Raw genomic sequence first — 12140 nt, 5'->3', positions numbered from 1 at the left:
ACCTGAAATGGACTACCATGATCCAAAAAAAAAAAAAAAAAAAAAAAAAACCCAAACAGCCTGGATAAGCATCTTTCAAGAAATTACCAAGAAAAATTACCCTAACCCCTAGATAATCAGAGGGTAAAATAGTTATTCAAAGAATCCATCGATCATCTCCTGAAAGAGATTACAAAATGAAAACTCCAAGGAATATTGTAGCCAAATTCCAGAATTATTAGAAAGAAACAATTCAAATATCAAGGAGCCATAACCAGGATTACACAGGACTTAACAGATTCTACGCTCTACATTTTAATAAGAAGTCTTGGAATAGGATACTGCAAAAGGAAAAGGAGTTTGGATTATAATGTGAGAATCAACTACCCAGCAAAAGTGAATATAATCGTTCGGGAAAAATGTGGGCATTTAATGAAATAAGGGATTTTCAAACTTCCCTGCAAAAAAAAGACCAGACCTGAACAGAAAATTCAATCTTCAAATATAAGATTCAAGAGAAACATAAAATAGTAAACAGAAAAAAAAAATGTTATTCAATCAGGTTAAACTGTTTATATCCCTCCACAGAAAGAGGATCCTTGTAACTCTTGAGAACTGTATCTTTATTAGTGCAATTAGAATTGTACAGAGACAGAGGCTGTGGGCATAAGATAACTTTGATGTGATGATATTAAAAAAAAATTAAAGGGTTAAAAAAAGAAGCGTACTAGATGAGGAAAAGGGGAAACAGAAGAGGATACGTGACATGACATGAAGAGGTGCACAAAACCTATAGAGAGGAGGTAAGCACTGTTTGAACCTCATTCTCATCAGATTTGGCTCAAAGAGGAAACAACACACACATTCATTTGGACCCAAAAGTAGATCTTACCCTGTGGGATGTAGGAAAAGAAAATGAGAAGCAAAGGGAAAGATTGGTCAGAAACAAAACACTAGTGAAGAGGGACAAGATGGAAAAAGAGAAAAAAAGTACATACAGGGGGAAAAGAGGATGAAGGAAAATACAAAATTAGTCATCATAACTGTGAATGTGAACAGGATGAACTCTTCCATAAAATGGAAGAAGAATCCTTTACAAGAAGCATATTTAAAGCAGAGAAATGCAGAGTGAAGGTAAAAGGCTGAAGCAGAACAAATTATGCTTCAGCTGAAAAGTATTAAGTGGAACTGATTGAACAATGCTTGTGTTCACACCTTTAAAGAGCTCATAAGTATCTAAGTACTCAATGGAGTTCACAGTTTGGGAGATTCAGGGTCTAGAAAGAGATATCTGAATTCACACCTTCCTTAGGGCCAGAGAGCATGCTGCGAGATATCCCACAATCCCACTCTCGGAGAAGTAGCATAAATAGAGCACTCTGGGAGATACAAGAGACCACTCGCCTCAGTTGGAGATTGAGAAGCCACGAGTCGGAGTTGAGCTGGAGGCTGAAGAAAGGAGAGGCAGAAGCCAAGGACAAAGCTGCAAGATCTCTTGGAGCCAGGCAGAGATAAGCCTCAACTAACCGGGCTAATTTGGAAGGAGAAATAAACGTTTGCATTTTTACCAGCTGGCTGCGATTTTGGAGTAATTATTTATTTCAACTGAGACTAAGGCTGCCTCCAGGAAAACCACCACAGATAGCGATTGTGATCTCAGCTAAAGCAAAAGCCAAAATCGATCTAATTGAAAGAGATAAGGAAGGAAACGACATCTTGCTAAAAGGTACCATAAAAAATGAAGTAATATCAATATTAAACATACATGCACCAAGTGGTATAATATTTAAATTCTTACAGAAATGAGTTACAAGAAGAGATAGCAAAACTGTACTAGTAGTGGATCTCAAAATTATTTAGAAAAGTTAGATATGATAGATCTCTGGAGAAAACTGAATGGATATAGAAAGGAATATACCTTTTTATCACCAATATATACCACAAATCCAAAAACTGACCACATGTTAGAATATAATCCCCGCCCTTACATGCAAAAAGGCAAAATATTAAATACATCCTTTTCAGATGGTGATACTATAAAAATTATGTGTAAATGGCTATGGAAAGACATTAAAAATCAATTGGAATGTAAATAATCTAATCTTAAATAATTAAGATTTATAATTATACAAACAGCAAATTATAAAAGCAATAACTACATCAAAGAGCATGACAATAATGAGATAACATACTAAAGTTTATAGAATGCATCCAAAGAAGAAATTGTATATATATAAATTCTTACATGAACAAAATAGATAGAGAGCACATCAATGAATTGGCATGAAACTTAAAAAACTGGAAAAAGAGCAAATTAAAAATCCTTAATTAAATACTAAATCAGAAAGTTTGAAAATCAAAAGAGAGATTAATAAAATTGTAAGAAAACTGTTGAACTAATAAATAAAACTAAGAAGTTTTATGAAAAAAATAAAATAGATAAACTTTTGATTGATTTTTTTATAAAAGAGAAAATCAAATTAGTAGCTTTAGAAAAGGGCAAATTCACCATCAATGAAGAAGAAATTAAAGCAATGATCAGGAGCTTTCTTTTGTTTTGTATGTCAACAAACCTGACAATCTAAGTGAAATGAATGTTTACAAAAATATAAGTTGCCCAGATTAGAAGAGGAACTAAAATACTTAAACAAAAGCATTTTAGGGGAAAAAATGGAATGAACCATCAATGAACTGCCTAAAAAATAAAATCTCCAGGGTCAGATTTACAAGTGAATTCTACCAAACTTTTAAAGAACAATTAATCCCAATACTATATAAACTATTCAGGAAAATGGGAGAAGAAAGAGTTCTACCAAATTCTTTTTATATCACAAATATAGTGCTGATACTGAAACCAGGAAGCACCAAAACAAAGAAAATTATAGATAAATTTCCCTAAGTAATAATGATGCAAAAGCTTTAAATAAAATATTAGCAAAGAGATTATAGGATCTGTTAAAAGAATAATACACTATAGCCAGGTGGGATTTATATCAGTAATGCAGAGGTGGCTCAATATTAGGAAAACTATTAACATAATTGGCCATATCAATAACAAAGCTAATTCAGAAATCAAATGAACATCTTAATAGAGACAGAAAAGCTTTTGATAAAGTACAGCATTCATTCCTATTAAAGATACTCGAGAGCATAGGAAATAAATGGAGTTTTCCTTAAAATAAGAAATATCTTTCTAAAACAATCAGCAAGCATGATGGGAATAAGCTAGAAGTCTTCGCAATAAGATCAGGGGTGAAACAAGAATACTATTTAATATTGTATTAGAAATATTAGATTTAGCAATAACAAAAACAAATCGAAATTAGAATATGCAACAAGAAAACAAAATGATCACTTTTCACAGATATGACTGTATACTTAGAGAAACCTAGAGAATCAATTAAACTAGTACTTGAAATAATCAGCCACTTCAAAGAAGTTGCAGGATTTAATATAAAGCCACATGTCATGAGTATCTCTGTATATTACCAACAAAGCCCAAATGCAAGACATCAAAAGAGAAATTCCATTCAAAAGAACCAGAGAAGAAAGTGGGAAGCAATTTCTACTGCTCTCCGTTCCAAAACAGAGAATCGAATCAAATTTATATAAGAACACAGGTCATTCTCCAGCTGAGAAATGGGATAGGAGCCGGCAGTTTCAATAAAGCTATCTATCATGAAAGGACTCATTTTCTTTACAGAAAGTGAAATTTGCCCCAACAAAAGTAATGCAACGAAAATTAAAAGGAGAACAGGAAATGGGAGGGGGGGGAATCTCTGCAGCATGTTGCTCTGACCAAGATAACATTTCTGGGGAGCACAAGGGGCGGTGTCGGCCACTCCGGAACCCACGTGCATGTTTGTGGAGAGGCCGTTTTCAAAGGAAGACACCCCAGCCGCCCTCAGCCATGTGACAAAACGCCCAAATTCACTAAAAGCGGAGGGGGAAAAAGGAAACCCATGCTGAGGCGCCCCCTGCTGTCAGACGGGCCAGCACGACAGAAAGGGAACAGGGAAGCTGCTGCATTGTTGGTGGAGCTGGGGACGCATTTGGCCGCTCGGAAGGGCAATGTGGCGCCCAAGGGGCCCAGCAATAGTCACCCCGCTGGAACCTGAAGAGACCAGAGAGGCCCGGATGGGCAACAGCTCCTTTGGGGGAGGCAGAGAACTGGAGGTGAGGGGCTGGCCAGAGCCGGGGAGCATGGATGGGGAGGGACCCCACCGTGCCCAGAAATGGCAGGCACTCTGGGGGACGGCGCGCCTTCCCTGCCACCCGGGCCAGGGTCTCACCTCGCGCAGCAGGCGGGTCTCCAGCAGTTCCTGGTAGGCCCTCTCGGACTCCTCACACCGGTCGTGCTTCTGCAGGTCCAAGGCCTTGTGGTACAGGGAGAAAGCTTCCGCTTCCTGGCAGGGCACACGAGGAAAGGGTGAGATCCACACGCCGGCCACTCGGACCCCGGGGGCTGGGGGGCGCCCGGACCCGCCCACTCACCTGTGCCTCCTTGGTCTGGGTCTTGTGGCTCTTGAAGGTTCCCTCATGGTCATCCTCTACAGTGGAGCTGGCATTCAAGGCTGCAATGCGGATCTAGAGCCAGGGCACAGACAGAAGCCCATGGGGCACCAGGCAGGGGAGCCCCGGGGAAGGACAAAAGCCGTCTCGAGGAGGGCACGGGCCCCGAATCCGCGCCTCCTCCCTCCAAAGCCCCTGCCGACGGCAAGCACCGAGGGGCCCCCTTGCCTGGGCGTCTCGGGGAGAGCGGGGGGGGGGGTTCTCATCACCCACAAACCACTTGGGCTTCTGCAAGGACTCTGGGCCTCCAAGCTCCTCCCACCAGGGCTGCCAGCCCCCCGACAGTGAGCACCGGCCCTGGGCCCAAAGCCCGTCCAAGGTCCCCCACCTCCCATCTCCCTCTTGGTCAGGGCCGGGGCCTGGATCAGGGGACGCCAAGTTCAAGCCCATCTCAGACCCTCCCAGGCTGGACAAGTTCACCTTCACTCACCCCCACCGTCCCAGGCCTGAGCGCTCCCCACAGGCCCAAGAGCTGTCCCCCAGGAAAGGTCTCCACCCCCCGCTCCCCTCTCCCACTCACCATCTCTGCAGGGGGGCGGCGCTGCCCCTTTGGACCATCCCCCGTCCCGGCCGAGGTCACTTCTGAGAACAAACGAGGGGCCTGAGCGGGGGCCGTGGGCCCTGCCCATCCCCCGTGCGGCACGCCAAGCCCAGCTCCCTGGCTCACCGCCAGGCCCTTCCGGGGCCCCTCCGCACTGGAAGGAAGCCCCCCAGCCCCGGCCCCCTGCCCCGGGTCCCCCATACGGTCCTTCCTGGGACGCAGACCCCGAGACCGACCCGTCCCTCGGCCCAGCCGGTCTCAGCCCCAGCCCTCCGTCCCTCCCCTAGCCTGGGCTGTCTCAGGAGGATCTTAACTGTAACAACACCTGTGGGGCAGTGAGGGGGCCCTCCAACTCTCACATACCCACACACACACAACACACGTACAATAAACAAAAACCCAAAACACACAACGCACACACACAATAAACACACATGCACAAAACACACAATAAGCACATGCACACAAAACACATGCGTATACACAAAAACACACAATAAGCAGATACCCATACATACAACACACAATAATATTTGCAAACAGATATACACGCAACACACAAAACACGCAATACACATAATGTACACAATGCACATAATAAAATACACATAAGTATCTAATTTATATTTTAATATATTTAACATCTACTGGTCATCCTGCCATCTGGGAGAGGGGGTGGGAGGTAAGAGGGAAAAAATTGGAACAAGAGGTTTGGCAATTGTTACTGCTGTAAAGTTACCCATGCATATAACCTGTAAATAAAAGGCTATTCAATAAAATATATATATACAAAAAATAAAATAAAATAAAATACACATAAACATGTGCACACAATAAACACATGCACATAAAAATACTCAATGCATGTGACACACGAACACACACGATGTACGTGACACACCTACGATGCCGTGACAGACCGCCACACAAGCCGTGATACACACACAATGCGACACGCACTGTACAAACACACGATGCACGTGACACACACGAACACACACAATGCATGTGACACACGCACACACAATTCACGTGACACACACGAACACACAATAAACGTGACACACACACAATGCATGTGACACACGCACACACACAATGCACGTGACACACGCACACACAATGCACATAACACACACGATGCATGTGACACACACGAACACACACAATGCACGTGACACACGCACACACACGATGCACGTGACACGCACACACACACAATGCACGTGACACACGAACACACACAATGCACGTGACACGCACACACACACAATGCACGTGACACACGCACACACAATGCACATAACACACGATGCACGTGACACACACACGCGCACACACACAATGCACGTGACACACGCACACACACAATGCACGTGACACACGCACACACACAATGCACGTGACACACGCACACACACGATGCACGTGACACACACGAACACACAATAAACGTGACACACACACAATGCATGTGACACACGAACACACACAATGCACGTGACCGCACCCAAACGATGCCGGTAACCACACACACACAATACGTGCACCACGAACACACAATGCCGTGACCGCACACACAATGCACGTGACACACGAACACACACAATGCACGTGACACACGCACACACGATGCACGTGACAGACACGCACACACACAATGCACGTGATACACACACAATGCAGTGACACACGCACACACAATGCACATAACACACAATGCACGTGACACCGCACCACCACGATGCCGTGACGCACACACACAATGCCGGTGACCGCGCACCAATGCGCGTGGCGGCGCACACACAATGCGGGACTGCGCGCACACACAATGCGTGACCGGCCGCACACACAATCGCGTGACACGCGCTTCACCTGACACCCGTGACACACGCACACACACAACGCACGTGACACACACAACAATACCGGACCGCACACGATGCGCGTACCGCCCACGATCACGTGACTGCCACCGCATGCACACGAACACACACAATAAACGTGACACACAATGCACGTGACACGCGCACACACACAATGCACGTGACACACGAACACACACAATGCCGGACACGCACACAATGCGTGACACACGCACCACCGATGCCGTGACACCGCACACGCGATGCCGTGACACACGCCACACGATGCACGTGACCACGGCACCACACAACGCCGTGACACACACCACCGCGCCGTGACACACACACACACAGCGACGGCACACACACAATGCACACGATAAGCGGGCGCAGGAGGCGCCGGCCCGGGTCCCAGGAGGCTCAGGGAGGCTCCCGCGGCCCCTGACCCGAGCCCCCGCTCCCGGCCCGCCCCGAGAAGTGCCCCGTCTGAGGCTGTCCGGGGGGCGCCCAGCGTGGGGACGCAGAGCGAGCGCCTGCTGCGGGCCCCTCCGGCCGGACCCTACCTCGTGGGCGCCGCCCAGGAGCGCCTGGGGGTGTCCGGCCCCCACCCCCTTCCCTGTGGCCGCTGTCTTCTCCCTTCCGCAGACCCAACTGTCCTCCAGGGCTGCGATGCTACCTGCAGGGCCTTCTGACTAGGAGCTAAGCCGGGGGAAACTGAGGCACGGAAAGGACCAGAGGGCCCAGAATCTTCTTGTGACACGGGGCGGGGGGAGAAACTGAGGCGGAATGAAGGAGAGGACGCAGGCCCCGACACCCCCTAACCCCAACGAACCGCACCCCGCCCCGCTCACCCACCTGGGTTTCCCAACAACTGTTTTGGTCCCTCCCGGCTCGGCGCTACCTCACGCAGGCGCAGGAGAGAGCAAAAGCCGGCGCGGGAGCCGGCCAACAACGCGCGCGCCGATTGGCTGCTGTTCCGGGCAGCTTCGACCAATCGGAGACGAAAAAGCGAAAATGCTGATGACGTCACGGAGCCCCCGCCCCCCCCCGGAAGGGGGGCTAATCCGTCTTTGCTTTCCGGGGGCGGCCGAGCCAGGTCGGAGGGCGGGACGGAAGGAGCCCGGGAGAAGAGGGACCGCCCCTAGGGCAGCACAGGAAGTGGGCTCCGAGGGCGGGGCGGGGCGCGGCGGAAGTGACTCACCGCGGGACAAAACGAGCCCCCCACCCCCACCCGCCCGAGGCGAGGGTCTGACGTAGAGGTCGCGCCAGCCTAGGAAGGGAGGAGCTTGGCGGGGGAGGGAAGTGGAGGGAAAGCGGGCGGGGCCACGGCGGAAAATGACCTCACGGGGCGGGCCCGGCCCGGAACCTGCCCTCAGCCCCACCACTCTCTGCGGGAGCCAGCATGGAGTAGGCACCTACTGTGTACCTGAGGCCCTCGGGGACCGAGGGGCTCCTGGTAGGGACCACCAGACTGACCCCAGTCCTGGCTGCCCCAGGGAGGCTCAGGCTGGGCCTGGCCACAGGGACAGAGGCCCGGGGCCGGGGCCTGGGCCTGCCCGCTAAGCACTGACCTGCCCTTGGGGAGTGACTGCGCTCCTGGGCCCCCAGGACACTTCCCAGCGAGGGGGAAGGGAAGAGAAAGGAGGCCCTCCCCAGCAGCCAGAGGCCCCGGCCGTTTGTATGGGACCCTCCCAAGTGACAGCGGAGGAAACTGAGGCAGGAAGGCTCTGAAGGGGCATTCGAACTCGGTTCCGGGGGCTGCTGGGCCCCTCCAGCCTTCCGAGCCCCCGGGGCCTTTGGGTTTCTTGACCATCAGCAGCCCGGGACAAACTCCAGGGGGGAGAGCTGCCCCCCGAGTGGCTCTCGGTCTGATGGCCTCCAAGCGGCCACTCGTCCATGGCCGCCCGCCCTGCCGTGGGAAGCCCGATGGACTCTCCTCCCCTGGGCCCCCCGCAGGCGGCCATTTGTCAGATACCGGTTCCCTCGGGCGGCTTGTTGGGAGGCGTGGGGAGCCTCTGCTGGGCATCCCGTCCCGGCAGCTGCTTATTTTCAGTCCCTACTTTTCTTCTCTAATTACGACAATAAACTGAATTACCTTGTAAAAAAGGCGGCTCTGGGAGGCTCCAGAGCCTGCCGGGCATCCCTGGTGAGCGCCTCTGCCCAAGGAGACGCCCTGCCCTCTTTCCTTTGAAAGCCGGGTTCGGAGAGACACCTTTTTTGTCTCATAAATGAGGCGGCTACTTAGGCAGGAGGCAGAGCACTGGGCATTTAAGACCCAGTCACCCTGGGCATGTCTGCCTCAGTCTCCTAATCTGTCAAATAAGCCGGAGAAGGAAACTACCTGTATCTTTGCCGAGAAAACCCCCAACATGACTGTTGCTAATGGCGCACGCCCTGGCCCCAAGGGTAAGTCCCGACTCCCACTCTAACCCTAAATGCCTCCCGACCCAGCCTTCTGGTTCAGGCTCTTACTTGCAGGAGCTAACTGACCCCGGAGGAAAGGCCAGGCAGCGTTCCGAGGGCCGGGGCCTCCCAGAGTTCCACCGGCCGCTCAGCCGTGTGGCCCGCGCCAGACTGAGGAGGATTGTCTGAGGCTCCCCATCTCCCCCTTTAAGAACACTTCCCCTGGAGCACTCACTGGGGCAAAAGGAGCACAGGGACCCCCTTGTTCGCATGACAACCCTCAAGTCCCCGGCCACGGACGCCCCTCGTGCTGCCCTGAGGCTTCTCAGCTGGAGGCAGCAAGATGGCCCGGGTGGGGTCGGAAAGAGCTCTCTGGGTTAGGGAAGGCCTGGACCCCCCCTTCCTTCAGTGTCACCCTCAGGGCCCCTCCTGCCCCCCTTTTTTCCCCCAATTCCGGAAAAAACCCCCCCGGGGGGGGCGGCCCCGGGGCCCAAGGCCTGCCGGGCCCCCTTGGGGCCCCCCCCCCGGGGGGCCCTGGTTTTTCCCCTTTGGCCCGGGGGGAAAATTTTGCCCCCCGGGGGTTTTTGGGAGGGGGGGGGGGTTTGCCCGGCCCCCTTTTTCGCCCCTTTTTTCCCTTAAAAACCCGGGAAAAAAAAAAACCCCGGGGGAAAACCCCCGCGGGTTTTGGGGGCCCCCCCAAAGGGGCCCCCCCTTTCCCCCCTTTTGGCCCCCCCCCCCGGGGTTTTTTTGGGGGGCAAAGGGGAAAAAACCCCCCGGGGGGGGGGGTTCCCCGGGGGCCCCCCCCGGGGCCCAAAAAACCCCCCGGGGTTCCCAATTTCCCCCCAAAACCCCCGGGCCCCCCCCAAAAAAGCCCCCCCCCGGGTTTTCCCCCCCCGGGCCCCCCCGAGGGGCCCCGGGCTTCCCCCGGGGGGCCCCCAAAACCCCGGGGGGGGGGGCCCCCCCCGGGAGGGGGGGGACCCCTTAAACCCCCCCCCCCCCCCCCCCCCCCGGGCCAAAGGGCCCAAGGGGGGGGGAAAAACCCCAAGCCCCCCCAAAACCCCCCCCCCTTAACCGGGGGGGCCGGGGGGGGGGGGGGGGAAGGGGGCCCCCCCCAGGGCCCCAGGGCCCCCCCCGCCCCCCCCTTTCAACCCCTTCCCCCGTGGGGGGGGCCCAAGGGGGCCCCCCAAAACCCCCCCAAAGGGAATCCCCGTTAAAAGGGGGGGGCCCAAGGGGGCCGCCCCCCCCGGGCCCCCCAAAAAGGGTTAACCGGGCCCCCCCCGGGCCCCCTCCAAGGGGGCCCCCCTTTTCCCCCCGGGGGGAAAAATTGGTGGCCCAAGCCCCGGGCCCCCTTTTCCCCGGCCCCAAGGGCCCCCCCTTTTGGGCCGGGCCCGGCCCCCCCCCCCCCAAAATTCCCCCGGCCCTTCCCCCCTCCCCGGGGGGGGGGGGCCCCCTTAACCCCCCGGGGGGTTCCCCTTCTTTGGGGGGTCCCCCAACCCCTTTTCCCCCCGGGAAAGGCCCCTTTTGGGCCCTCCCCCAAAGGGGGCCCCCCCCCCCCGGGGGAAAGGCCCGGCCCCCCCGGGGGGCCCAAGGGGTTAGCCCCTCCCGGGGGCCCCCCCCGCCCCCCTTTTTACAGGGGGGGGAAAACCCTTTTTGGGGGAAGGGGGGGGCCCCCCGGGCCCCCGGGGCCCCCCCCCCCCCAAGGGGAAAAGGGGTTTTGGGGGAAAAAGGTGGGGGGGAGGCCGGGCCCAATTGGGGGAAACCCCCCCCAGGGCCGGGGCCCCCGGGGGCCGGGGGGGGGCCCCGGGGGCCCCGGGCCCAAACCAAACCCGGGCCGGGGAAAGGGCCCCCCGGGGGGAAAAAAGAAATTGGGGGGCCAACCCGACCCGGGGGCCCCAAACCCGGCCCGCCTGGGGCCCCCCAAAGGGCCCCCCCCCGGGGCCCCCGGGGGGGGGGGCCCCGGCCCGGGGGGCCCCCAAAACCCCGGGGGTTTTTTCCCCCCCGGGGCCCAAAAAATGGGGGAAGGGGAACCGGGGCCCCGGGCCCCGGGGGCCCCCCGTTGGGGGGAAACCCCCGCCAAGGCCCTTCCCCGGAAAAGGGGGGGGGGCCCCCCCCGGGGGGGCCCCGGGGGCCCAAAGAAAACCCCCGGGCCCCCCGGGGGAAACCGAAAAGGAAAAAAAGGGGGGCCCGGGGGCCCCGGGGGGGGAAAGGGTTTTCCCCAAACCACCCCCCAAAAAAAGGGGGGAACCCCCGGGGGGGGGAAAAAGGGCAAAACAAAAAAGGGGGGGGCAGGGGAAAGGGGGGAAAAAGGGGAAAAAAGGGGGGGGGGGCCCGGGGGGAAAAAAAGGGGGAAAAAAGGGGGGCCCCCGGGGAACAAAAGGGGACCGGGCAGGGCCCCCAAAAAAAGGGAAAAAAACCCGGGGGGAAAAAAGGGGGGCCCGGGAAAAGGTTTTAAGGGGAAAAGGGGGGGCCCAGGGGGGGAAAAGGGGGGAACACGGGGGGGGGGGAAAAGGGGAAAAGGGGCCCGGGGGGGGGAAAAGGGGCCCCGGGGCAAGGGCAGGGGTTTGGGGGGGGGGGGCAAGGGGCCCCAAAGGGAAAAACACGGAGGGGGAAAGGGGGAAAAAAGGGGGGGGGGAAAGGGGGAAAAGGGCAGGGAAAGGGAACCGGGCCGGGGCAAGGGACCAAGGGGCCCTGGGGGGCAAAAGGGGGGCCGGGAAAAAAAAGGGACCGGGCAGGGGGGCCCCGGGGGCCGGGGGGGGGGGGGGGGGGAAAAGGGAAGGGAA

The 12140-nt window shown here is 54.9% G+C and overlaps 1 protein-coding gene across 1 annotated transcript in view; it reads right to left on the bottom strand.

The window, feature by feature from the left end:
- Positions 1–8126, bottom strand: part of CABIN1 (calcineurin binding protein 1) — a 55584-nt gene extending 47458 nt beyond the window's left edge. The window contains exons 1-4 of the mRNA XM_031949180.1: positions 7813–8126; positions 5072–5133; positions 4474–4566; positions 3969–4385 (exon numbers count right to left, since the gene is read on the bottom strand). Of these exons, the coding sequence (XP_031805040.1) occupies positions 3969–4385; positions 4474–4566; positions 5072–5074 (513 nt within the window). The 5' untranslated portion in view covers positions 5075–5133; positions 7813–8126. The remainder of the gene's footprint in view (positions 1–3968; positions 4386–4473; positions 4567–5071; positions 5134–7812) is intronic.
- Between the last annotated feature and the right edge of the window lie 4014 nt (positions 8127–12140).

The sequence above is a fragment of the Sarcophilus harrisii genome, chromosome 1 (assembly GCF_902635505.1).
Source record: "Sarcophilus harrisii chromosome 1, mSarHar1.11, whole genome shotgun sequence".
Classification (NCBI taxonomy): Eukaryota; Metazoa; Chordata; class Mammalia; order Dasyuromorphia; family Dasyuridae; genus Sarcophilus; species Sarcophilus harrisii.
This window is presented reverse-complemented; position numbering and strand designations above follow the sequence as displayed.